The sequence below is a fragment of the Rhinoderma darwinii genome, chromosome 1, assembly GCF_050947455.1.
Source record: "Rhinoderma darwinii isolate aRhiDar2 chromosome 1, aRhiDar2.hap1, whole genome shotgun sequence".
In the NCBI taxonomy this organism is placed as follows: domain Eukaryota; kingdom Metazoa; phylum Chordata; class Amphibia; order Anura; family Rhinodermatidae; genus Rhinoderma; species Rhinoderma darwinii.
Window position 1 is genome coordinate 219,148,733 of NC_134687.1, and position 20,746 is coordinate 219,169,478.

Sequence of the window (20,746 nt, forward strand, 5' to 3'; positions counted from 1 at the left end):
TAAGACCGATTGAATTCAATGGGCAGATGTTTGCAAACGGCTTGGAGCCCTTTTTTCGGCCGTAATTCGAGGCGTAAAATGCCTGCATTACGTCCGTAAATAGGGCGTGTGAACATACCCTAAGGGTATGTGCACACGACAACGCCAAATACATCTGAAATTACGGAACTGTTTTCAGGAGAAAACAGCTCCTGAATTTCAGACATTTTTACAAGTGCACACGTTTTTCGTGGCGTCTTTTACGGACGTAATTGGAGCTGTTCTTCATTGGAGTCAATGAAAACGGCTCCAATTACGTCCCAAGAAGTGTTCTGCATTTCCTTGACAGCGACGCGTAAAATGACAGCTCGTCTGCACAGAACATCGTAAGACACATTGCAAGCAATGGGCAGATGTTTGCCGACGTAATGGAGCCGCCTTTCAGGCGTAAAACGCGTCCATTAAGCCTGAAAAATGGTCGTGATACCCTTAACGTCCTTGGTTTGGAACGGGATGTCCAACAAGCTCATATAGGTGTGATGGTCCGGTGTCCACAGACTTTTGGCCAGATATTGTACATCACCTATAGATTCTGCACTGGCTCTTAATATACTGTACACAATCTCCCGCACTATCGCCTCACTACTAGTCTTCAGAAACACAGGACCCTCCATTCCCTATAGGGGGGTGCGCCGTACCAGCCATTGATATATCAGACGCCTCAGTCATTATTATGGACTATGAAGCGGCCCGGGACTTCTATACACCATCAACATCTTCCGCTATAACCCCGGAGCTGAGGTACACGACAAGCTGCTCTCGTCACCGAGAATTTTCTTATGTGTGAACTCCCCTCCCCCCTTTCGTGAGTTGCGAGGACCCTCCTCCCCTGTGGTGGCCATGTTCCTCCAGCGCTGGGTGAGCAGCAGTCAGTGAGGTTGTGTGCAGCATCTGGCAGCTTCGCATGCTCTCTCTCTCCCTTCCGTCATTCTCCTCCTCTAGCACCAGCAGGACCGCAGCATGGCAGTGGCAGTGGGCAGGCAGACTGTAAGTTGGCTCATGTTTGCATGGCATTGTTCTATATGTAGCATTGTGATAATGATAACAGACCTCGTGTGTCTCCATCACTGACCACTGCTGCTCCTTTGTCTACTACGGTCTCGTCTTGTAGATTACCCTCCATCCTGCAGTAGAAGCCGCTAGGATTAGAGGATGAGCACACATATATATATATATATATTTTTTTTATAAAGCGTAGGAGTGCGTTATATAACGGATCCATTCTAGTGCGGGCAGAGCTGCTGGCACACACCTAGATCTGTGCCCATGCACACATCAGTGCAATAACATGAATGTATTTTTAGCCTGGCTCATGTGTCATGTAGCTGTGCCAGCAGCCTGCTTGGTTTACACACGCTGTGGGTTTTCCTATCTGCCTTGGTTATATGGAAGGAAAATTTGCGGCACTGTTGAATAGAATAGTAGAAAAACATACTGACGTGGACTGAGCCCAAGAGCTGACAATCTGAATACCGCCTGGTTAGATCTGTGTAACCATTATAGTGAAATAAGTCGGTTTTGCAGAAATAAATTTTTGCAATTGATGATAATGCAATGTTTTGTTGATAAGGCTGCAGTTTGTATACTGTTTATTTATTTGGTTGTTTATTATCATTTGCAATGCATAATATTCTACAAAGACTCAACGTGGATGAAAAAAAATAAAAAACAAGAATGATCACGATTGTTTGTGCCTAGTTAAATGTGGTGGATATTTGGCGAGGGTCCCAAATTTGTATTCTCCCTTTTTCTAACTTCACAAAAGATGTTCATATTTCTAATAAAAGGGAGTGGTTCTTTCTCCTCTTCTCTGGTCCAAGCTTTTGAGTTTGTCAGAGGTCCCAGTATGATAAGCCAAGGCAACAAGGGGCTCTTGTGATTTGGCATGTGTGAACCCGCTTGCATGCTTCTAGTATTACAGCCAGAAGAGGTGTTAGAGGTTACAATATAAGATCTGAAGGCATCTCTTTGTTGGCTGCAATAGCCGGATGGAGGGGCCTCACCCCATCCCGCTCTTGGCTTCCCCCCTCATCCAGCCCTTGGACAAACAGTTATCATTTCCTCCCTGAATACAGTCTAGTTATCTCTGCTGTGTGGGCAGAACATGTAAATGGAAGCAAGAGAAAAAAAAAAATCCCCTTCAATTTTACATGGCAAAGTCTCTGTTCACTGACTAATGCAGAGTCCAAAAGTATTTTCAAGCTGTCGCTCTAGTTCTTAAAGGAGCACTAAACTTCCAGCTTAGAAAGAGAAGGCTGTAAAAAGAGCCATTACTATCATTCAATATTAACTGTGCAGAACTATTCCACCAAGACAACTCTGTGAAAAAATGTGCCCATTACTTTATAGACAAAGTTTCTGTTATCCGGTCTGGCATCTAAAAAACAATACAGAATGACGTTAACTGTCAGTAACCGTAATATAAGACTCTATGGTCATAATTTGATCTGGTAGATGAAACAGAGATCACAATCCTGACTTGATCATAACTGAGCTTAGAAAGTCTTTCAGGAGCAGAGAAGAGTCGCTATTAGTGCAGCTCACTGACGGATTCTGCTCAGAACGGCTTTCTGCAGCTTCCATATACTGTGATACATAGAAGCTGCAGAAGTAAAAAAGAGAATTTTTTTTTTTTAAATCAAAGTAAATTACAAAAGTTGTTATCACTGAATATATGCATTTCAGTAAAATAAGAACCCCCAAAGCCTATAAGCCCCTTCTAGAGAATTCCTTTATGGACCCAGATGCTATGAGTAACTACAGACTTGTTTTTCGTCAATCAAAAAAAATTGGGTAAACACAAAAATAGCAAGAAAGAAACAAAGGTTTCTGTGTGTCATCCTTTTTTCTCATCTGCAAGCGCTTCCTAGTTTCGCTTTTTCCCCCTGCTTTTTCTTTAGCAAATGATCCCTGAAAAAACGGACAGCACACAGATAATGGGCGAGTCTGGTCCACAAAAACGTAAAGTTTCTTGCATCAGAAATAAGCTCTGTGAAAAAAATGGACGTGTTAATTGCATGGGTCAGTGTGCTGTCCGTTGTTAAAACACGGACGAGAAATATGTTTGTGTGTATAAGGCCTAAATAATCAATTTTTTTTTTTAAATCAGAATTATTGTCAAGTAGAATTCAAAAAGAACTGTATCATAATAGTTGATCTCTACAAACCCTTTTAAATAGTAAATTAGGAGGCAAAAAAAAAAGGGGCGGGGAGAGAAAAAGTAATAGAAGATAAAATAAAAATACAAATTGGCTTTTCCATCTCGGTGGTGGAAAGAAGAATCTAATTATTTGGATATCCTAAACCTTCGAGAAATTGTAAGGGTATATGCAAATGGGCATGCTGGATCCATGGAAGCTATATCTTTTCAAATTTAGTGTTGGAGTCTCAAGACGAGTTTCTAACCTGCCCTTCCTAGGGAAAGTTATAGAAAAAACTGTTGCTTTCCAACTAGACACCAGACCATCACGTGATTGAATCATGACACTTTCCAGTCTGACTTTAGAAAAAAAAACATAGCACTGAATCAGAGCTCACTCGAGTACTAAGAGACAGGGGCGAATGCACCATCATAAGGCCGGATTCACACGAGCGTGTTCGGTCCATGATATACGGACCATATGCCGACAGTATTTCCCGGACCGAACACACTGCAGGGAGTTGGGCTCCTAGCGTCATAGTTATCTATGACGCTTGGAGTCCCTGCCTCGCTGCGGAAAACTGTCCCGTACTGAGAACATGATTACAGTACGGGACAGTTTTCCCGCAGCAAGGCAGGGACTCCTAGCGTAATAGATAACTATGACGATAAGAGCCCGGCTCCCTGCAGTGTGTTAAGTCCGGGAAATACTGTCGGCATGCGAACCGTATATCACGGACCGAACACGCCTGTGAATCCGGCCTAATACTCTTAGATCTTTCATCAGCATTTGACACAGTTGACTATGACATCTTAATACATAGACTTAAAGGGGTTGTCCCAAGATCAACATTTATCACCTGTCCACAGGATAGGTGATAAAAGTCTAATTGCTAGTACCCTCACGATCACTATAACAAGGGTCCTGAGACCCCTGTTCCTCCACACAACACAGCACGCAGTGTGGAGAACTTTGAATGGAGCGGCGGACAAAGTCTTTATAGACATTGAATCAGTGGGAGGGCGCATGCTTGATTGCCGCACCATTCAAGCTCCTCATTACTGTGGTGGTGGTGAGGAAAGGAGAGCTTGTGACCCATCATTCTAGTGATTGGTGGGGCTCCTTCGGTGGGGCCCCCCGTGATCGGACACATCACCATAGGTGATAAATGTTGATCTAGGCATAACCCCTATAAGCAGTTTTGTAGACTTGATGGCACAGTTCTTCAGTAGCGTTCCTTCTTGGCTGGCAGACCACAAAGAGTATCTTTTAGCTCATCATCTCTTCAAATATGGAGTACCACAGGGCTCAGTTCTATTCCCAATGTTGTTTGCGGTTTACAGGCTACCATTAGGCAAAATAATCCAGAGCCACAGTCTGGCAGACCACTGGTATGGAGACAATATCCAACTATACCTGTCTTTTAATGGGGTTTTCCCACCTTCAATATTTATCCCATGTCCACAGGATAGGGGATAAATGTATGATAGCTGTGGCTCCACCACTGGGACCCCCACCGATCATTAGAAAGTGGTTCCCGGTCCTCTTTTCTACTCACTGCATGATCGCGGAAATCCTGCAGGAACAAAAATGTTCATACTTACTCCTTGCTGTTGTCCTAGCGACACGATCCTCTCTTCTGAGCGCAGCTCGGCCTCCTGGGATGACGTTTTATCTCATGTAATGGCTACAGCGGTCACATGGACTACAGCGTCATCCCAGGAGGCTGGGATACGCTCTGAAAAAAGGGACGTGTTGCCATGGCTACGGCCGGGGTGAGTATAAATTACGACCCGCAATAACGGGCCCATAGACTTCTGTTAGTCACGGGTACCTTCCCGTTTTCTCACGGGAAGGTGCCCGTGCCGTTAAAAAAATAGAACATGTTCTATTTTTTCATTTTACGGGCTGTGCTGCTATACTTTATAATGGGAGCACGGCTCGCAAAAGCAGCCGGCTGCCCGTGGCCGGCCGTTCTCGTAATTACGAGCACGGTCGTGTGCATGAGGCCTTAGGGTATGTGCACACAAACTAATTACGTCCGTAATTGACGGACGTATTTCGGCCGCAAGTACCGGACCGAACACAGTGCAGGGAGCCGGGCTCCTAGCATCATACTTATGTACGACGCTAGGAGTCCCTGCCTCGCTGCAGGACAACTGTCCCATACTGAAAACATGATTACAGTACGGGACAGTTGTCCTGCAGCGAGGCAGGGACTCCTAGCGTCGTACATAAGTATGATGCTAGGAGCCCGGCTCCCTGCACTGTGTTCGGTCCGGTACTTGCGGCCGAAATACGTCCGTCAATTACGGACGTAATTAGTGTGTGTGCACATACCCTTATAGTGATCATGGAGTAAGACATTCTTCTGGACTTCCTGGCCGTCTACTTCTCGCCAACCTGAACTGGCTGAAAACAGAGAATAATACATGTCAGACGGAAATGCGTTGGGCGGTTTCCCTCTAAAATTATGAATCTGCTTTTCGGTAGGATCTCCGTGTTTTGTTTTTTTAATGAAATATTTTTATTATGATGGGAGAAGTTGTAATTGCTCTGTATTAGGAATGGAGTTAAACATAAGTTGTCTGTCCTGGATAGTTGTCTGCACAGGAGTTGAAATAACATCATCTATGGGTTATCTGGCTTCTCTTTCTCTGTCCGTTTCCCACACTCTAATAATGCACAGCTGTTATTGGTCAATTTCACTTTGAGAAATTGCTTGTCACTTTAATGTGGGAATGTTCAGCATTGCATGTCATATGGGGTGATTATCTCTACTAACTTGTTTTGCATACTGTACATTTTCCCAGCTGCTACATACAAGCAGGAATTTACATTGGCGTTGTGAATTTCGTTTTTGTGTTCCATCACACGGGCAGAAAACCAGAATTCAAGCTGTGAGGGATCTGTCTCATGATGGACACCAACGGTGCCCCGTTGCCTTATAATGGGGTCTGTCTGGTTCCCTTGTTTTGCTGTAAAAATATGGCGCTGAATCTGTGATGGAATCTGTGAAGACGGCTTTTAATGGAGCCTCCGAAGCCGATACAGCTCATTCAAAGCCCAGTGTGATGCAGTTTAGTTTATTCAGCCACAGGGTTTCCCCCCCCCCCCCCCCAAACCACACCACGTCCTGTACATGCCCTTTTAAGTAGTATTAATAATCTTTATTTATATAGTTGTTGTCTTTTTCACTTAAAAACTGCAGTTGCAGTTTTTATATTCGGTACGGCTGCATCATTTTCTAGATTGACTTGTTATAAATAAAAGAGAAAAAGGTGGTTGTTCATGACTAGAAAAATGGGTCTGCTTTTAGTCCCCCAGAAAAAGCGCCACTCTGGGCGGTGTCTAGTATTGCAGCTCATCCTCATTCAAATAAATGGGGCTGAGCTGCCATGTCAAACACAGCCAATAGACCAGATGGAGCTGATGGAAACAAACGGAACACAGACACAAAATCAGCGTGACATTTCCGTCATGTGAACAGGGTCAAATAAGAGCTTGATAAGTTTATGCTCCTGAGTAGTGGCTGCCCAGAGTTAGGGTATGTTCACACGAGGGCGTCCGTTACGGCTGAAATTACGGGGATGTTTCAGCCTGAAAACATCCCCGTAATTTCAGCCGTACCGGCATGTGCAGGCGCTTGAACGCCGCGTCCATTACGGACGTAATTGGCGCTGCTATTCATTGGAGTCAATGAATAACGGCTCCAATTACGGCCAAAGAAGTGACAGGTCACTTCTTTGACGCGGGCGTCTATTTACGCGCCGTCATTTGACAGCGGCGCGTAAATATACGCCTCGTGTGAACAGACTAACGTCTGCCCATTGCTTTCAATGGGCAGATGTTTGTCAGCGCTATTGAGGCGCTATTTTCAGACGTAATTCGGGGCAAAAACGCCCGAATTACGTCCGTAAATAGGCCGTGTGAACATACCCTAATTCTCAATGACACTCAAGCTGTCAGCAAGGAGGGTGAGTTTGAATTGTGCCCATCATCAGCCTTGAAGTTCAGTGTTGGTAGCCTGGCACTATAGCATGCCCTGTATTTTGAGTATGTGCAGACCATTGAGAGGGGGCTTTTTCCTGCCCCTTAAGAGCATCAACATTAAACCAAAAGTATCCACTTAGATGCCAGGAGGTATCTAGTGTTATATCCCCCTTATACTGCAGAATTCCTTTTTGTTCTTGTTTTTTTTTCTTTTTTTTCTTTGTTTATGCTGTACATTTTGGGCAGAAAAAGGATACATCGCATTTGGAGTTTACTTCAGCTGGGCTGTTTGAAACCATAGACCATAGCCACATATTGCATTTACCATGGAAAATTATTAAAAATTTGTAAGCAACTGTGAGGGTTCCTAAGATTTTTTTATTTTTTTTTAAATTGTATTCACTTGCCTGCAACAGTCTTCTGCTGCTGATTTTCAGCCTGCAAATCCGGTCAGACAAACCGCAACAAATCACCTACGTGTGCAGGGGCTGCCTGATAGTAGCGTATAGACATAGATGCCAAGCAATAGTTTCTATTATTTGCTTTAATGGTTAATCACCAAACGTCTTTTAGTGACAGCAAGAGGGACATAGGGTTTGACCAGGATGTCACTGCTGATGTCATCAGGCACACCCATAGCAATTGGTTCTTCCTGCCTTTGAGCTTGATAAATCAAGCAAGCTGAATTTGTGCAGTAGTAATTTAGTCTATCTTATCAGATTTTCACTAGGTTTGATTCACGTTACGTCTGTGGTGCACTTTCCTGATCTATGTGGCAACATGCCTATAGAGTTTAATGGGCAAATTTATGCCAATTTTTTAATTGTTCAGCGGGATAATTCCTAAGGGTATGTGCACATGACCTTTTTTCAGACGTAATGGAGGCGTTTTACGCCTCGAATTACGCCTGAGAAGGCGGCTCCAATACGTCGGCAAACATCTGCCCATTGCTTGCAATGGGTCTTACGATGTTCTGTGCAGACGAGGTATAATTTTACGCGTCGCTGTCAAAAAAGTGCAGGACACTTCTTGGGATGTAATTGGAGCCGTTTTTCATTGACTCCATTGAAAAACAGCTTCAATTACGTCCGTAATGGACGCCGCAAAAAACGTGTGCACTTGTAAAAACATCTGAAATTCAGGAGCTGTTTTCGCCTGAAAACAGCTCCGTAATTTCAGACGTTTTTTGCGTTGCCGTGTGAACATACCCTAACAGTGTAAATGTAACCGAATGCGTCCACCCGTTCCCCTATTATTCTAAATGGAATTGCTAAGATCTAGAAGGTATTTGTATAAAACATCCCATAAAAGATAACCGGTTACTGGTATTCAGCTATTACAGAACATTTCAATATATAATGATTAAGGGTATGTGCGCACACACTAATTACGTCCATAATTGACGGACGTATTTCGGCCGCAAGTACCGGACCGAACACACTGCAGGGGGCCGGGCTCCTAGCATCATACTTATGTACGATGCTAGGAGTCCCTGCCTCGCTGCAGGACAACTGTCCCGTACTGTAATCATGTTTTCAGTACGGGACAGTTGTCCTGCAGCGAGGCAGGGACTCCTAGCATCGTACATAAGTATGATGCTAGGAGCCCGGCTCCCTGCACTGTGTTCGGTCCGGGACTTGCGGCCGAAATACGTCCGTCAATTACGGACGTAATTAGTGTGTGTGCACATACCCTATATGTTATTTGCATGAAACTGCATGTCTATTTTAAGTTGCTTCCATAGTGTCTAACAAATACATCTTTCATTGCTAATATTTCATGTGTTGCTCTGGCTGGTTTATTAATTCTGTGTATTGAGCTAAAGGCTAGATTGGTAGAATAGTTTTTAGCAAAATACAGCATTCTTTAGGTAAGGCGTTTTCTGGCGTTTTTTCTCCATCTCCATAGGCTTCTCTATAGAATTTTACAAACGCCTCCAAAAAATGTACAAACATGTACAAAATGCCTTTAAAAACGCTTTCAACTGGTGGTGTTTTTTATATACATTTTAAAATGCAGAAGTGTGTGAAGGAGGCCTAAAGCTGGCCTAAGAGTGGACTGATTCTACCAGCAATATAATGTCTATTGGGACTACTGACGGGACAGAGATCCAGTAGTTTGCATTTTAGGCTTCGTTCACATCTGTGTCAGGGCTGAATTCTGATGTTCCGTCTTAGCTTTCCATCAGAACGGAGCCCTGACTGACACAAACGGACCATAGGTCAATGGTGACAGATCCAGTCAGTGGTTTTCATTTGTCTCCATTGTGCAAGGGTTCCGTCGTTTTGACAGAATCAATAGCGTAGTATTGATTCCGTCAAAACGACGGAACCCTTGCACAACGGAGACAAACGGAAACCATTGGCGCCGGATCCGTCACCATTGAAATCAGTGGTGATGGAAACGGAAACCTATGGTTTCCATTTGTGTCAGTCAGGGCTCCGTTCTGATGGAGGCTTAAAGAAGCTCTGTCACCAGATTTTGCAACCCCTATCTGCTATTGCAGCAGATAGGCGCTGCAATGTAGATTACAGTAACGTTTTTATTTTTAAAAAACGAGCATTTTTGGCCAAGTTATGACCATTTTTGTAGTTATGCAAATGAGGCTTGCAAAAGTCCAAGTGGGTGTGTTTAAAAGTAAAAGTCCAAGTGGGCGTGTATTATGTGCGTACATCGGGGCGTTTTTAATACTTTTACTAGCTGGGCGCTCTGAAGAGAAGTATCATCCACTTCTCTTCAGAACGCCCAGCTTCTGGCAGTGCAGATCTGTGACGTCACTCACAGGTCCTGCATCGTGACGGCCACATCGGCACCAGAGGCTACAGTTGATTCTGCAGCAGCATCAGCGTTTGCAGGTAAGTAGCTACATCGACTTACCTGCAAACGTGGATGCTGCTGCAGAATCAACTGCAGCCTCTGGTGCCGATGTGGCCGACACGATGCAGGACCTGTGAGTGACGTCACAGATCTGCACTGCCAGAAGCTGGGCGTTCTGAAGAGAAGTGGATGATACTTCTCTTCAGAGCGCCCAGCTAGTAAAAGTATTAAAAACGCCCCGATGTACGCACATAATACACGCCCACTTGGACTTTTACTTTTAAACACACCCACTTGGACTTTTGCAAGCCTCATTTGCATAACTACAAAAACGGTCATAACTTGGCCAAAAATGCTCGTTTTTTAAAAATAAAAACGTTACTGTAATCTACATTGCAGCGCCGATCTGCTGCAATAGCAGATAGGGGTTGCAAAATCTGGTGACAGAGCCTCTTTAAGACGGAACGGAGCCCTGACGCAGATGTGAATGCAGCCTATCTGTCCAATCCTTTATCAGTCGAGATAATAATTCAGGAGATAACAGGCCTCATAATAACAGCCTTGTTACCGATAGTCCACATTTTATATTTCCTGTTCAGTTTAGAAAATGTTCATGGATTGGTTCCTATAGGCAACATGGTAATTTTCTTTTTGATACAGGAGGCTTTATATACAGTTTTTTTTAATTGAGATATCCACTGGCAGCTTCTTCCTGTGAACCATAGGAAGATCGTTTCCTCTGGACTAAACAGTAGATCTTATTTCACACTTTCAGTATGAAAGGCTACAATCCTGTACATGACAATAGTATAATGTTTTATTTTTAGAATTCATTACCCTTTATTATTTACACATTAGTTCCCTTTATAAGACCTAGGGCTACACTTAGACTTTTTGTAGCGCTACTCATTGATTTTAACTCTTGAGTGACATCTGCAGTCTATAAGATTGCATTCAACTGAATGTACTCATTTGGACTGCTGCTCTAGGTCAATAGTTAGAATCTATCCGTAGCGCTACAAAAAGTCTAGGTGTAACCCTGGCCTAAAAGCTGATGCCTGCATGTATCTATCTAGTTCTGACATTTCTGCACTTCCGTTCCTGACGGTTTGTTTTACTCTCTAAAAATCCTACTTGCTATGGTTGTTAATCCCCCACTAATTAGTCACATCAGATTTCAAAGAAATGCTAATTAGAGGATTAAGTTAAAATATTCAGATTAGAACCTTATGTATGAATAGAAATGAGGACTGGAAACAGGAGTTTCCACATGAGTTGATGCTCTCGTATTACCCTCTTTTAGACCCTTGTTTTTTCAGATCGCCTTGATTTTTTTAATGTAAACATCTGTGCATATTTATCTCAGTTTACCTCTCGACAGTGTTTTAACATTTGACGGCGCTATCTATATGATGTGTACTTCACTGTAATTTTAAGGTTTTTTTTTTTTTATAATTTACGAGATGTCTTGCATATGTTTTTATGTAAATAAAGATAGTTTGATTCATATGGTTGTGTAGATCAGGTTGGTTAAGCCAGCCATATACGTTCGACATTTACGGCAAACCCCTCTGATTGGCTGCTGGTGTTTAGTAAACTGCAATGTGTAAAGGAGTAGTAGACTATCCATAGACAAACAGTAAGGACCTATTGTTTAAAAATTTTGGGGTTAGCCCCTTAATGACCAGGCCATTTGTGCGTTAATGACCAAGGATTATTTTTTGTTTTTTCACTGTTGCATTCCAAGATTCGAAACGTTTTTTTATTTTATTCCGTCGACATAACCGTATAAGGGCTTGTTTTACGCGGGACGAGTTGTATTTTTCAATTGCATCATTTTTGGGTGCATATAGTATATTGATTAACTTTTATTAACTTTATTTTAGGAAAGAATTGAAAATAAACGGCAATTCCAGCATTGTTTTTCACGTTACAAACTTATGCCGTTCACTATGCGGCATGTTACCTTTATTCGATGGGTCGGCACGATTATGGGGATACCAAATATGTCTTCCTACGTTTGCAGAACAAAAACCCTTTAAAAAAAAAAAAATTACTTGTTTTTGCATCGCTGCATTCCAAGAGTCGTAACTTTTATTTTTCTCCGTCTATTTAGCCATATGTGGGCTTGTTTTTTGCGGGACAAGGTGTAGTATTGTTAGTATTTTGGGGTACATGGGACTTATTGATTCATTTTTATGGTGGGAATTTATTTTTTTTTGGACGGCGTTCAGCCGGCGGCTTAATGCGTTAACTTTATTGTTCCAGTCATTGCGATCGCGGTGATACAATATATGTGTATGTGTTTTTTTTTTTTGTTTTTTTTTTGTTTTTTTTTTTACACTTTTACTTAATAAAACTACTTTTATTTAACTGTTTTACTTTCTCTTTTTTTGTCCCACCAGGACACTTAACCATGCGATCTGCTGATCGCTTATATAATGCTTTGGTATACTTAGTATACCAAGCCTTTGTTAGGCCCCCGGCTGCCATGGAAACCCGACGGCGTCCCGCAATTTCTTTGCTGGGGCGCCGATGGGGTGACAGTGGGAGCTCCCTCCCTCTGTCAAACACCTTTAGAAGCCACTGTGGCTTTTGACAGCGGCATCTGATGGGTTAAACTGCCGGAATCGGAGGGTGCTTCGATTCCGGCAGTTGTGGCAGGAGCCAGGCTGTGTATAACAGCCGTGCTCCGGCCGCTGATCGCTTGGGTACGCTGGCAGTACCCACCCGATCAGAGTGACGGATATATCCGTCTCTATGTGGGAACTAACATCTGCTGGTGACGGATATATCCGTCGCTCGTCGTTAAGGGGGTTTTACACAGGAAGATTATTGTGCAGACAAGCATTCATAGAACGCTCGTTGCCGATAATTGCCCTGTGTAAAAAGGGCAGCGATCAGCCGATGAACGAGCAAACGCTCGATCATCTGCTGGTCATATCGTTTTAAAAAAGTTTAATATTATCGTTGTTGACAGCACAACTCCCTGTAAACAGGGAGACGCGCTGCCGACATGATGATAATGTTTGGGGACGTGTGATCGGAGTAACGACTGCCCGTCCCCATCCATAGCTCCGTGTGACCGAAGCAAACGAGCGCCGATCAACGATGTCTCGTTGATCAGCGCTCGCTGCACCGGCCGAATATCTGCAGGTGTTAGGGTATGTGCACACACACTAATTACGTCCGTAATTGACGGACGTATTTTGGCCGCAAGTCCCGGACCGAACACAGTGCAGGGAGCCGGGCTCCTAGTATCATAGTTATGTACGATGCTAGGAGTCCCTGCCTCGCTGCAGGACAACTGTTCCGTACTGTAAACATGATTATACTACGGGACAGTTGTCCTGCAGCAAGGCAGGGACTCCTAGCGTCGTACATAAGTATGATGCTAGGAGCCCGGCTCCTTGCACTGTGTTCGGTCCGGGACTTGCGGCCGAAATACGTCCGTCAATTACGGACGTAATTAGTGTGTGTGCACATACCCTTAAAGGCCCTTTAGTTCATTGATACTGAAAAGGCCAGGCTACTCAACCTCCCTGCCCCCAACACTTAGTTTAACACATGCTAGATAATAAAGCCTGGAGGGCTGACCCTGTAGCTTGATACAAGTGATTACCAAATTTTTATGTATTTACCATACTCTTCAGGCATCACATTGAGTGGCCAGGACACTTCTCCTTTACGGGGACTTGGCATTACCTTTGGAAGGTGACTGCATTGGCTGCATGTTCTCTGGGGAAAACTATAGGATAAGACAGATTAAATTAACCTGTCCAATAAGTGTTTTTCCCCGACAGCAGACGTCTTGTAGTCCCCATAAATATTAGCCTAAACTTGGTTAATAACGAATCTGTTATTTTTGATAAAAATGTTACTCCGGTTTAGCGTATGCTAGACCATGCATTCATAGGGCTGCAGTAAGTCCCATGTTGCGAGGTAGTGCACGTGTGAAGCGCATTTTCCATGTTGTCTGTAGACTTGAATGGAATGTCATTACAGATTCTTTTGTTGTAATAAACATAGCATGGGATAATAAGTAGTACAGCATTGGGGACATACCTACTAGTATTGAATATGTGAACATGCTGTAGTGTGACATGGAAATTGCAGGAACAAGCTAGCTGTAGGTGCTCCCCCTCTTCAAAATCAACTGTTATCGTTGAGGGTGGGGGATATAGAGTGTTAACCGTACCCATTGAATAGATGAGCATCCATTGGTTACAATTAACCTCTGCTCTGCCTAATATAAGGGGGTTGGAATGGAGGAGGAAGAAAGGAAGGTGTTCACAATTTATAATCTGCTGGTGAATGTACAGTATATGAAATCATACCTCTTAAACATATGAAGTTCCCTGCCTGGGTATATGTTTAAAGGGGTTTCTGGAACTTTAATATTGATGGCCTATCCTTAGGATAGGCCATCAATATCAGATTGATGGTTGGACTCCTGGAATCCCGATCAGCTGAGTAAAGGGGCAGCTGTGCTCCGCCTAGCGCTGGGTCAACTTCATCTTTTACCAAACAAAGCGCTTTACATTTGGTAGTGGCTTTTGCAGCTTTTCCCATTGACTTGAATTTGACAGCTACAGTACAGGCTCAGCTGCTACAAAATGTACGGCACTGTGCCTGGTAAACAATGAAGGGGATGCAGACCCCACCGATTTGAAGTTAAAGGGGTTCTCCAGGACTTTGATATTGATGGCTTATCCTTAAACCTTTCTTCCCATCTCTGCCTTCTTTTATCGTGGTATGGTAAGTTTTTCACTATACCGTGACTTCGAGCCGTGACCTAGTTGTAAATATAATTATATTGATGTCTGTGTAGAGAGCTGCATATAACTGACTGAAAGGGCAAATTATTGATTTTAAAATCTCTGTTAGTAAATGACCTTCATGTAAACAGCAGAGACCTCTCTATATGAGGAGGTTTTATTTAACCATTGCTGGGAAGAACAACACATATGATGACTTTGGCCCTATAGGTGTTCATCGCTTGAGCCATGTGATCTCAGCTGACTTTACTGTGGATGACATCACTTGTAGCTGCATTATTTACATTTTTCTGTGTCGTTTAGTTAGTACAAATGGGTGATGAATGGATTTACAAATCCATGTTGGTGAGTGATTAATATCATTAGGCCCTACTCCATTTGCATTTTGTCCTTCTGTCGAACGTATAAGTGAGGAGGACTCCCGACGTATACCTCTGACGAAAGGCCAAAATGTATCCTGCTGTGTATGTGAAACCAGAGAAGACCGAAGCGGCGAAACGCTCGGGCAGCCAGCTAAAGTCTGCGCTGTAGATATACTGGGACCAGGACCGCCCAATGTATATGGTCGTCAACCAGTTAAAAAGACTGTCACATACTTCATTCTGACCTCAGATAGCTCATCATAAACCTTGTAACAGATTCCCATTAAAGAGGACCTGTCACCTCTACTGACATGTCTGTTTTAATAAATACTTGTCTTCCCCATAAAATCACAATTCTGGAGAATCTATTCTTAAAACTCTGCCCTCTGTTATTCCTCCTAGAAATTTATGAATAAATTGACAACTGATGTTAATATTCCCCTTGTCAAAAGTGCGTGTCCCCACAATCTAAGGCCTAATTCACACAAGCGTGTCCGTTTTGCGCGCGTAAAGAATGTTTTTTTTCTGCATTGCAGTTCCGTGTGGCATCCGTGTACGGCGCGCGTCTGCATTTTTTTACGCGCGTATGTCATCCGTATGTCACGCGTTTTTTACATCCGCAAAAAAAACTGGAGGTGTTTTCTTTTTTCCTCGTGATTTCTTTAGCAACTGGTGCGTGAAAAACACGGACAGCACACGGATGACATCCGTGTGCTGTCCGGTTTTTTCCACGCACCCATTGACTTCAATTGGTACGTGATGCGCAAGAAACGCACAAGAATAGGACATGCAGCGGTCATACGCTACGTGAAAAACACTGAATGGCCCCATTGAACTGTATAGATCCGTATGACGTCCGTTGTTTTAACGCACGTAACACGGACATGAAATACGCTCGTGTGAATAAGGCCTTAGACTTTGTGCACTGATTGGACAGTGTCATACTGTGCAGGGACATCCAGTTGTGAATTTATTAATAAATTGGTAGGAGGAATAACAGAGGAATGGTACAACTAAGGCTATGTTCACACGGGGTATTTTGGCGAGTTTTTTGACGCGGAAACCGCGTCGCAAAAACGGCCCGAAAATGCCTCCCATTGATTTCAATGGGAGGCGTCAGAGTATTTTTCCCGCGAGCAGTAAAGAAGCGACATGCCCTATCTTCGGGCGCTTCCGCCTCTGACCTCCCATTGACTTCAATGGGAGGTAGAGAGAGTATTTCGCGCTGTTTTATGCCCGCGGCGCTCAATGGCCGCGGGCGAAAATCGGCGTGTAGGAAGAGGAAAATCTGCCTCAAAGTTCCAAACGGAATTTTGAGGCAGATATTCCTCCCCCAAAATACTCTGTGTGAACATAGCCTTAGAGTTCTGAGAAAAAAAGCTCAAGAATCTGTATTTTATGGGGAATACGAGTATTTACTAAAACAGACATGTCCTAAGAGCTGACAGGTCCTCTTTAAGCAGCAGTACTACCCAGAATTTTTTTTTTACTACTACTCCGCTTCAATTCCATTTATAAACCAGAAAGTGCAGAATGAACCGTGATAAAAGTCCAACCCAGCTATGAGAGAGATGCAGTGAATGGAGTTGTGGAAGAACACACTGAAAATGGATTTTACATGAGTTAAAGAGGCTCTGTCACCAGATTTTCAAACCCCTATCACGTATTGCAGCAGATCGGCGCTGCAATGGAGATAAGAGTAACGTTTTGTTTTTTTTCAAAAACGAGCATTTTTGGCCAAGTTATGACCATTTTTATATTTATGCAAATGAGCCTTAAGTACAAGTGGGCGTGTATTGTGTGTGTACATCTGGGCGTTTTTTACTTGTTTTACTAGCTGGACGTTGTGAATAGAAGTGGATGATGCTGACGAATCAGCATCATCCACTTCTCTTCGTTAACACCCAGCTTCTGGCAGTGCACAGACACACAGCGTGCTCTCGAGAGATCACGCTGTGACGTCACTTCCTGCCCCAGATCCAGCATCGTGTCGGACGAGCGAGGACACATTGGCACCAGGCGACAGAGGCTACATCGACTTACCTGCAAACGCCGATGCTGCTGCAGAATCAACTGTAGCCTCTGTCGCCTGGTGCCGATGTGTCCTCGCTCGTCCGACACGATGCAGGTCCTGGGGCAGGAAGTGACGTCACAGCGTGATCTCTCGAACACCCTGTGTGTCTGTGCACTGCCAGAAGCTGGGTGGTAACGAAGAGAAGTGGATGATGCTGATTCGTCAGCATCATACACTACTATTCACAACGCCCAGCTAGTAAAACAAGTAAAAACGCCCAGATGTACACACACAATACACGCCCACTTGGACTTAACTTTAAACACGCCCAGATGTACTTAAGAAAGGCTCATTTGCATAAATATAAAAATGGTCATAACTTGGCCAAAAATGCTCGTTTTTGAAAAAAACAAAACGTTACTCTTATCTACATTGCAGCGCCGATCTGCTGCAATACGAGATAGGGGTTTGAAAATCTGGTGACAGAGCCTCTTTAAAGAGGCTCTGTCACCAGATTTTGCAGCCCCTATCTGCTATTGCAGCAGATAGGCGCTGCAATGTAGATTACAGTAACGTTTTTATTTTTAAAAAACAAGCATTTTTGGCCAAGTTATGACCATTTTTGTAGTTATGCAAATGAGGCTTGCAAAAGTCCAAGTGGGTGTGTATTATGTGTGTACATCGGGGCGTTTTTAATACTTTTACTAGCTGGGCACTCTGATGAGAAGTATCATCCACTTCTCTTCAGAACGCCCAGCTTCTGGCAGTGCAGACACAGCCGTGTTCTCCAGAGATCACGCTGTGACGTCACTCACAGGTCCTGCATCGTGTCGGACGAGCGAGGACACCGGCACCAGAGGCTTCAGTTGATTCTGCAGCAGCATCGGCGTTAGCAGGTAAGTCGATGTAGCTACTTACCTGCAAACGCTGATGCTGCTGCAGAATCATCTGTAGCCTCTGGTGCCGGTGTCCTCGCTCGTCTGACACGATGCAGGACCTGTGAGTGACGACACAGCGTGATCTCTCGAGAACACGCTGTGTCTGCACTGCCAGAAGCTGGGCGTTGTGAAGAGAAGTGGATGATACTTCTCATCAGAGCGCCCAGCTAGTAAAAGTATTAAAAACGCCCCGATGTACGCACATAATACACGCCCACTTGGACTTTTACTTTTAAACACACCCACTTGGACTTTTGCAAGCCTCATTTGCATAACTACAAAAATGGTCATAACTTGGCCAAAAATGCTCGTTTTTTAAAAATAAAAACGTTACTCTTATCTACATTGCAGCGCCTATCTGCTGCAATAGCAGATAGGGGTTGCAAAATCTGGTGACAGAGCCTCTTTAAGTGTAGTCTATGGAAACGTCCTGGAATAACATTTCCTTATGTATCCAAAAACCTGCTAAAGGAGTCTCAAAAAAGTACTACATAAACAGACTAAATGTTCTGCCCATGTTGTACATCTTCAAACTTGTTGATCTTGCTTTAGGAAAACCTAGTGGAAAAACTGTCAATTGGTATTGAAAGTTTGTATTAGAATCAAGCGCTTTTCCAGCGATAAAATACATGTTCTTGACACATTGCAGTCTATGGGAACCACGGCTTCTCATTCACATGAGAAATGCGTCCCTTCACTGAACTGTCAAAATATGTGTACACAGCCGGTTCACCTCTATTTGTGATGCACAAAAATCTGCCACAATGTACCCAGGAATTTACACTAAATGATCAGTGGTCCCGTCCCACTTTAGATTTCTTTAACCCCTTTAATGACCGGGCCTGAAAAGGTCTTAATGGCCAGCTACATTTTTCAGTTTTTACCTCTGCATTTCAGCAGCCATAACTTTTTTTTATTTTTTCATTGACATGGCCGTATCAGGCATTGTTTTATACGGGAGAAATTGTAATTATTTTTTTCCGCAGTGTGGAGGTAGAATTTTTGTTTTTTACGGCATGAATATAAGAAAAAGCAATTCCCGGCATCGTTTTTCTTGTTTATTTTTTATCCCATTGACGTTTAATGCTAAATAACCCGTTTAGATTAATTCTTCAGGTTATTATGGTCGTTTAGATACCTAATATGTGTGGGTTTTTTGTTTTTATTTAGTGTAGGGGCAATAAAATATATTTTATGCAAAATATAAAAAAATCCCCCAAAAAGTTATTATTTTCTTTTTTTTTTTGTTACTTTTTTTTAAAATCCCATTAAGGGATAACTTTAGCTATAACTTTATTTTTTATTTGTAATGTATTCGCATACTCCTGTATTCTAATACATTACACTGTGTCACTATGACACAGGCTGCTGTTAGGGCAGCACATAGCGTCCTTTGTAGGTCCCCAGTGCTGACTGCAGAGGGATTCCCCGGTATTTAATCACGTCACCGGGTTTCTGATGACGAGATCAAAGCGGGGAGTTCCCTGTGATCTTGCCACAGACCGTGGCGATCAAAGGGTTAAACAGCTGGGGTCCGAATGTTTTACGACCCCAGCTGTATTCAGCAGGCTGCTCTAAGATCAGGAGCTGTAAGTTACAGGAGCGCTCATCATCCTCTTCTACAGTGACGCCAAAAGACGTCGCTGTAGACTAAGGACATGCATCGCCTGCCGTCAAAAGACGGTCGGCAGTCGTTAAGGTGTTAAAGACGATTGGTTACCAGATTTCACAATACAAACTGCATACATTATTAACCCCTTCCCGCACGAGGACGTATAGTTACTGACTTTTTCCCGGTGCACACTGTCGGCGACAGTGTGCACCGGGGACCGGGAGGTCAGCTGTCACCGACAGCTGACACTCCCCTCTTGCCGGCCAGCGGTCCTTTGCCGCTGATTTCGGCGAATTAACCCCTTAAATTCGGCGATCGGGTGCAATCGCCGAATTTTGGGGGTTTCTAACATATCGGCAGACCCCGGTCCGAAATCGCGGGGTTTGCCGATAGTTACTATGGCAAACGGAAGCCAAACAATGGCTTCCGGGTCTGCCATGGACGGTAGCCCATCAGGACCAACCTTCGGCTGGTCCTGATAGGCTTCCTGTCAGAGTGACAGGAAGTCACTGTGTCGTTCCCGATGGCACACTGTCGGCGACAGTGTGCATCGGGAACTTGGAGATCAGCTGTCCCCGACAGCTGACACTCCAGTGTTGCCGATCAGCGGCTCATCTCCGCTGATTTCAGCAATTAACCCGTTACATGCGGGGCTCGATTGCGATCTCCGCATGTAGCGGGTTTGTAGCGCATCAGCAGCCCCCATGCAATCGTGGGGGCTTCTGATGCTTGTGATGGCACCCGGGGGCCAGACAACGGCCCCCAAGTCTGCCATGTATGTCAGCCTATGAGCATCAGCCTCTGCTGATCCTCGTAGACCAACTGTCAGAGTGACTGTGACGCCACACTGACAGTTGGAATACATTACACTACCTAGGTAGTGTAATGTATTCTAGCAGCGATCAGAGCTGCAGGTCAAAAATATAAAGTGTAAAAAGTAAAAGATAAGTTAATAAACAAAAATATAAAGTGTAAAAAGTAAAAAAAAAGTTAATAAAAATGTTTTATAAAAGTGTAAAAATAAAAGGTTTTGTTTTCCTATAATAAGTCATT

At 43.6% G+C, this 20,746-nt stretch overlaps 1 protein-coding gene across 7 annotated transcripts in view; it reads left to right on the forward strand.

Moving 5' to 3' along the window:
• Nucleotides 1–859: 859 nt before the first annotated feature.
• The window catches only part of SEPTIN11 (septin 11), a 124,825-nt gene continuing 104,938 nt past the window's right edge, over nucleotides 860–20,746 (forward strand). For 6 of the 7 annotated variants that reach the window (XM_075861657.1, XM_075861694.1, XM_075861665.1 and 3 more), the window contains exon 1: nucleotides 860–1,026. In XM_075861657.1, coding sequence (XP_075717772.1) covers nucleotides 1,000–1,026 — 27 coding nt within the window. In that variant the 5' untranslated portion in view covers nucleotides 860–999. The remainder of the gene's footprint in view (nucleotides 1,027–20,746) is intronic. The other variant, XM_075861672.1, reaches the window with a different exon arrangement.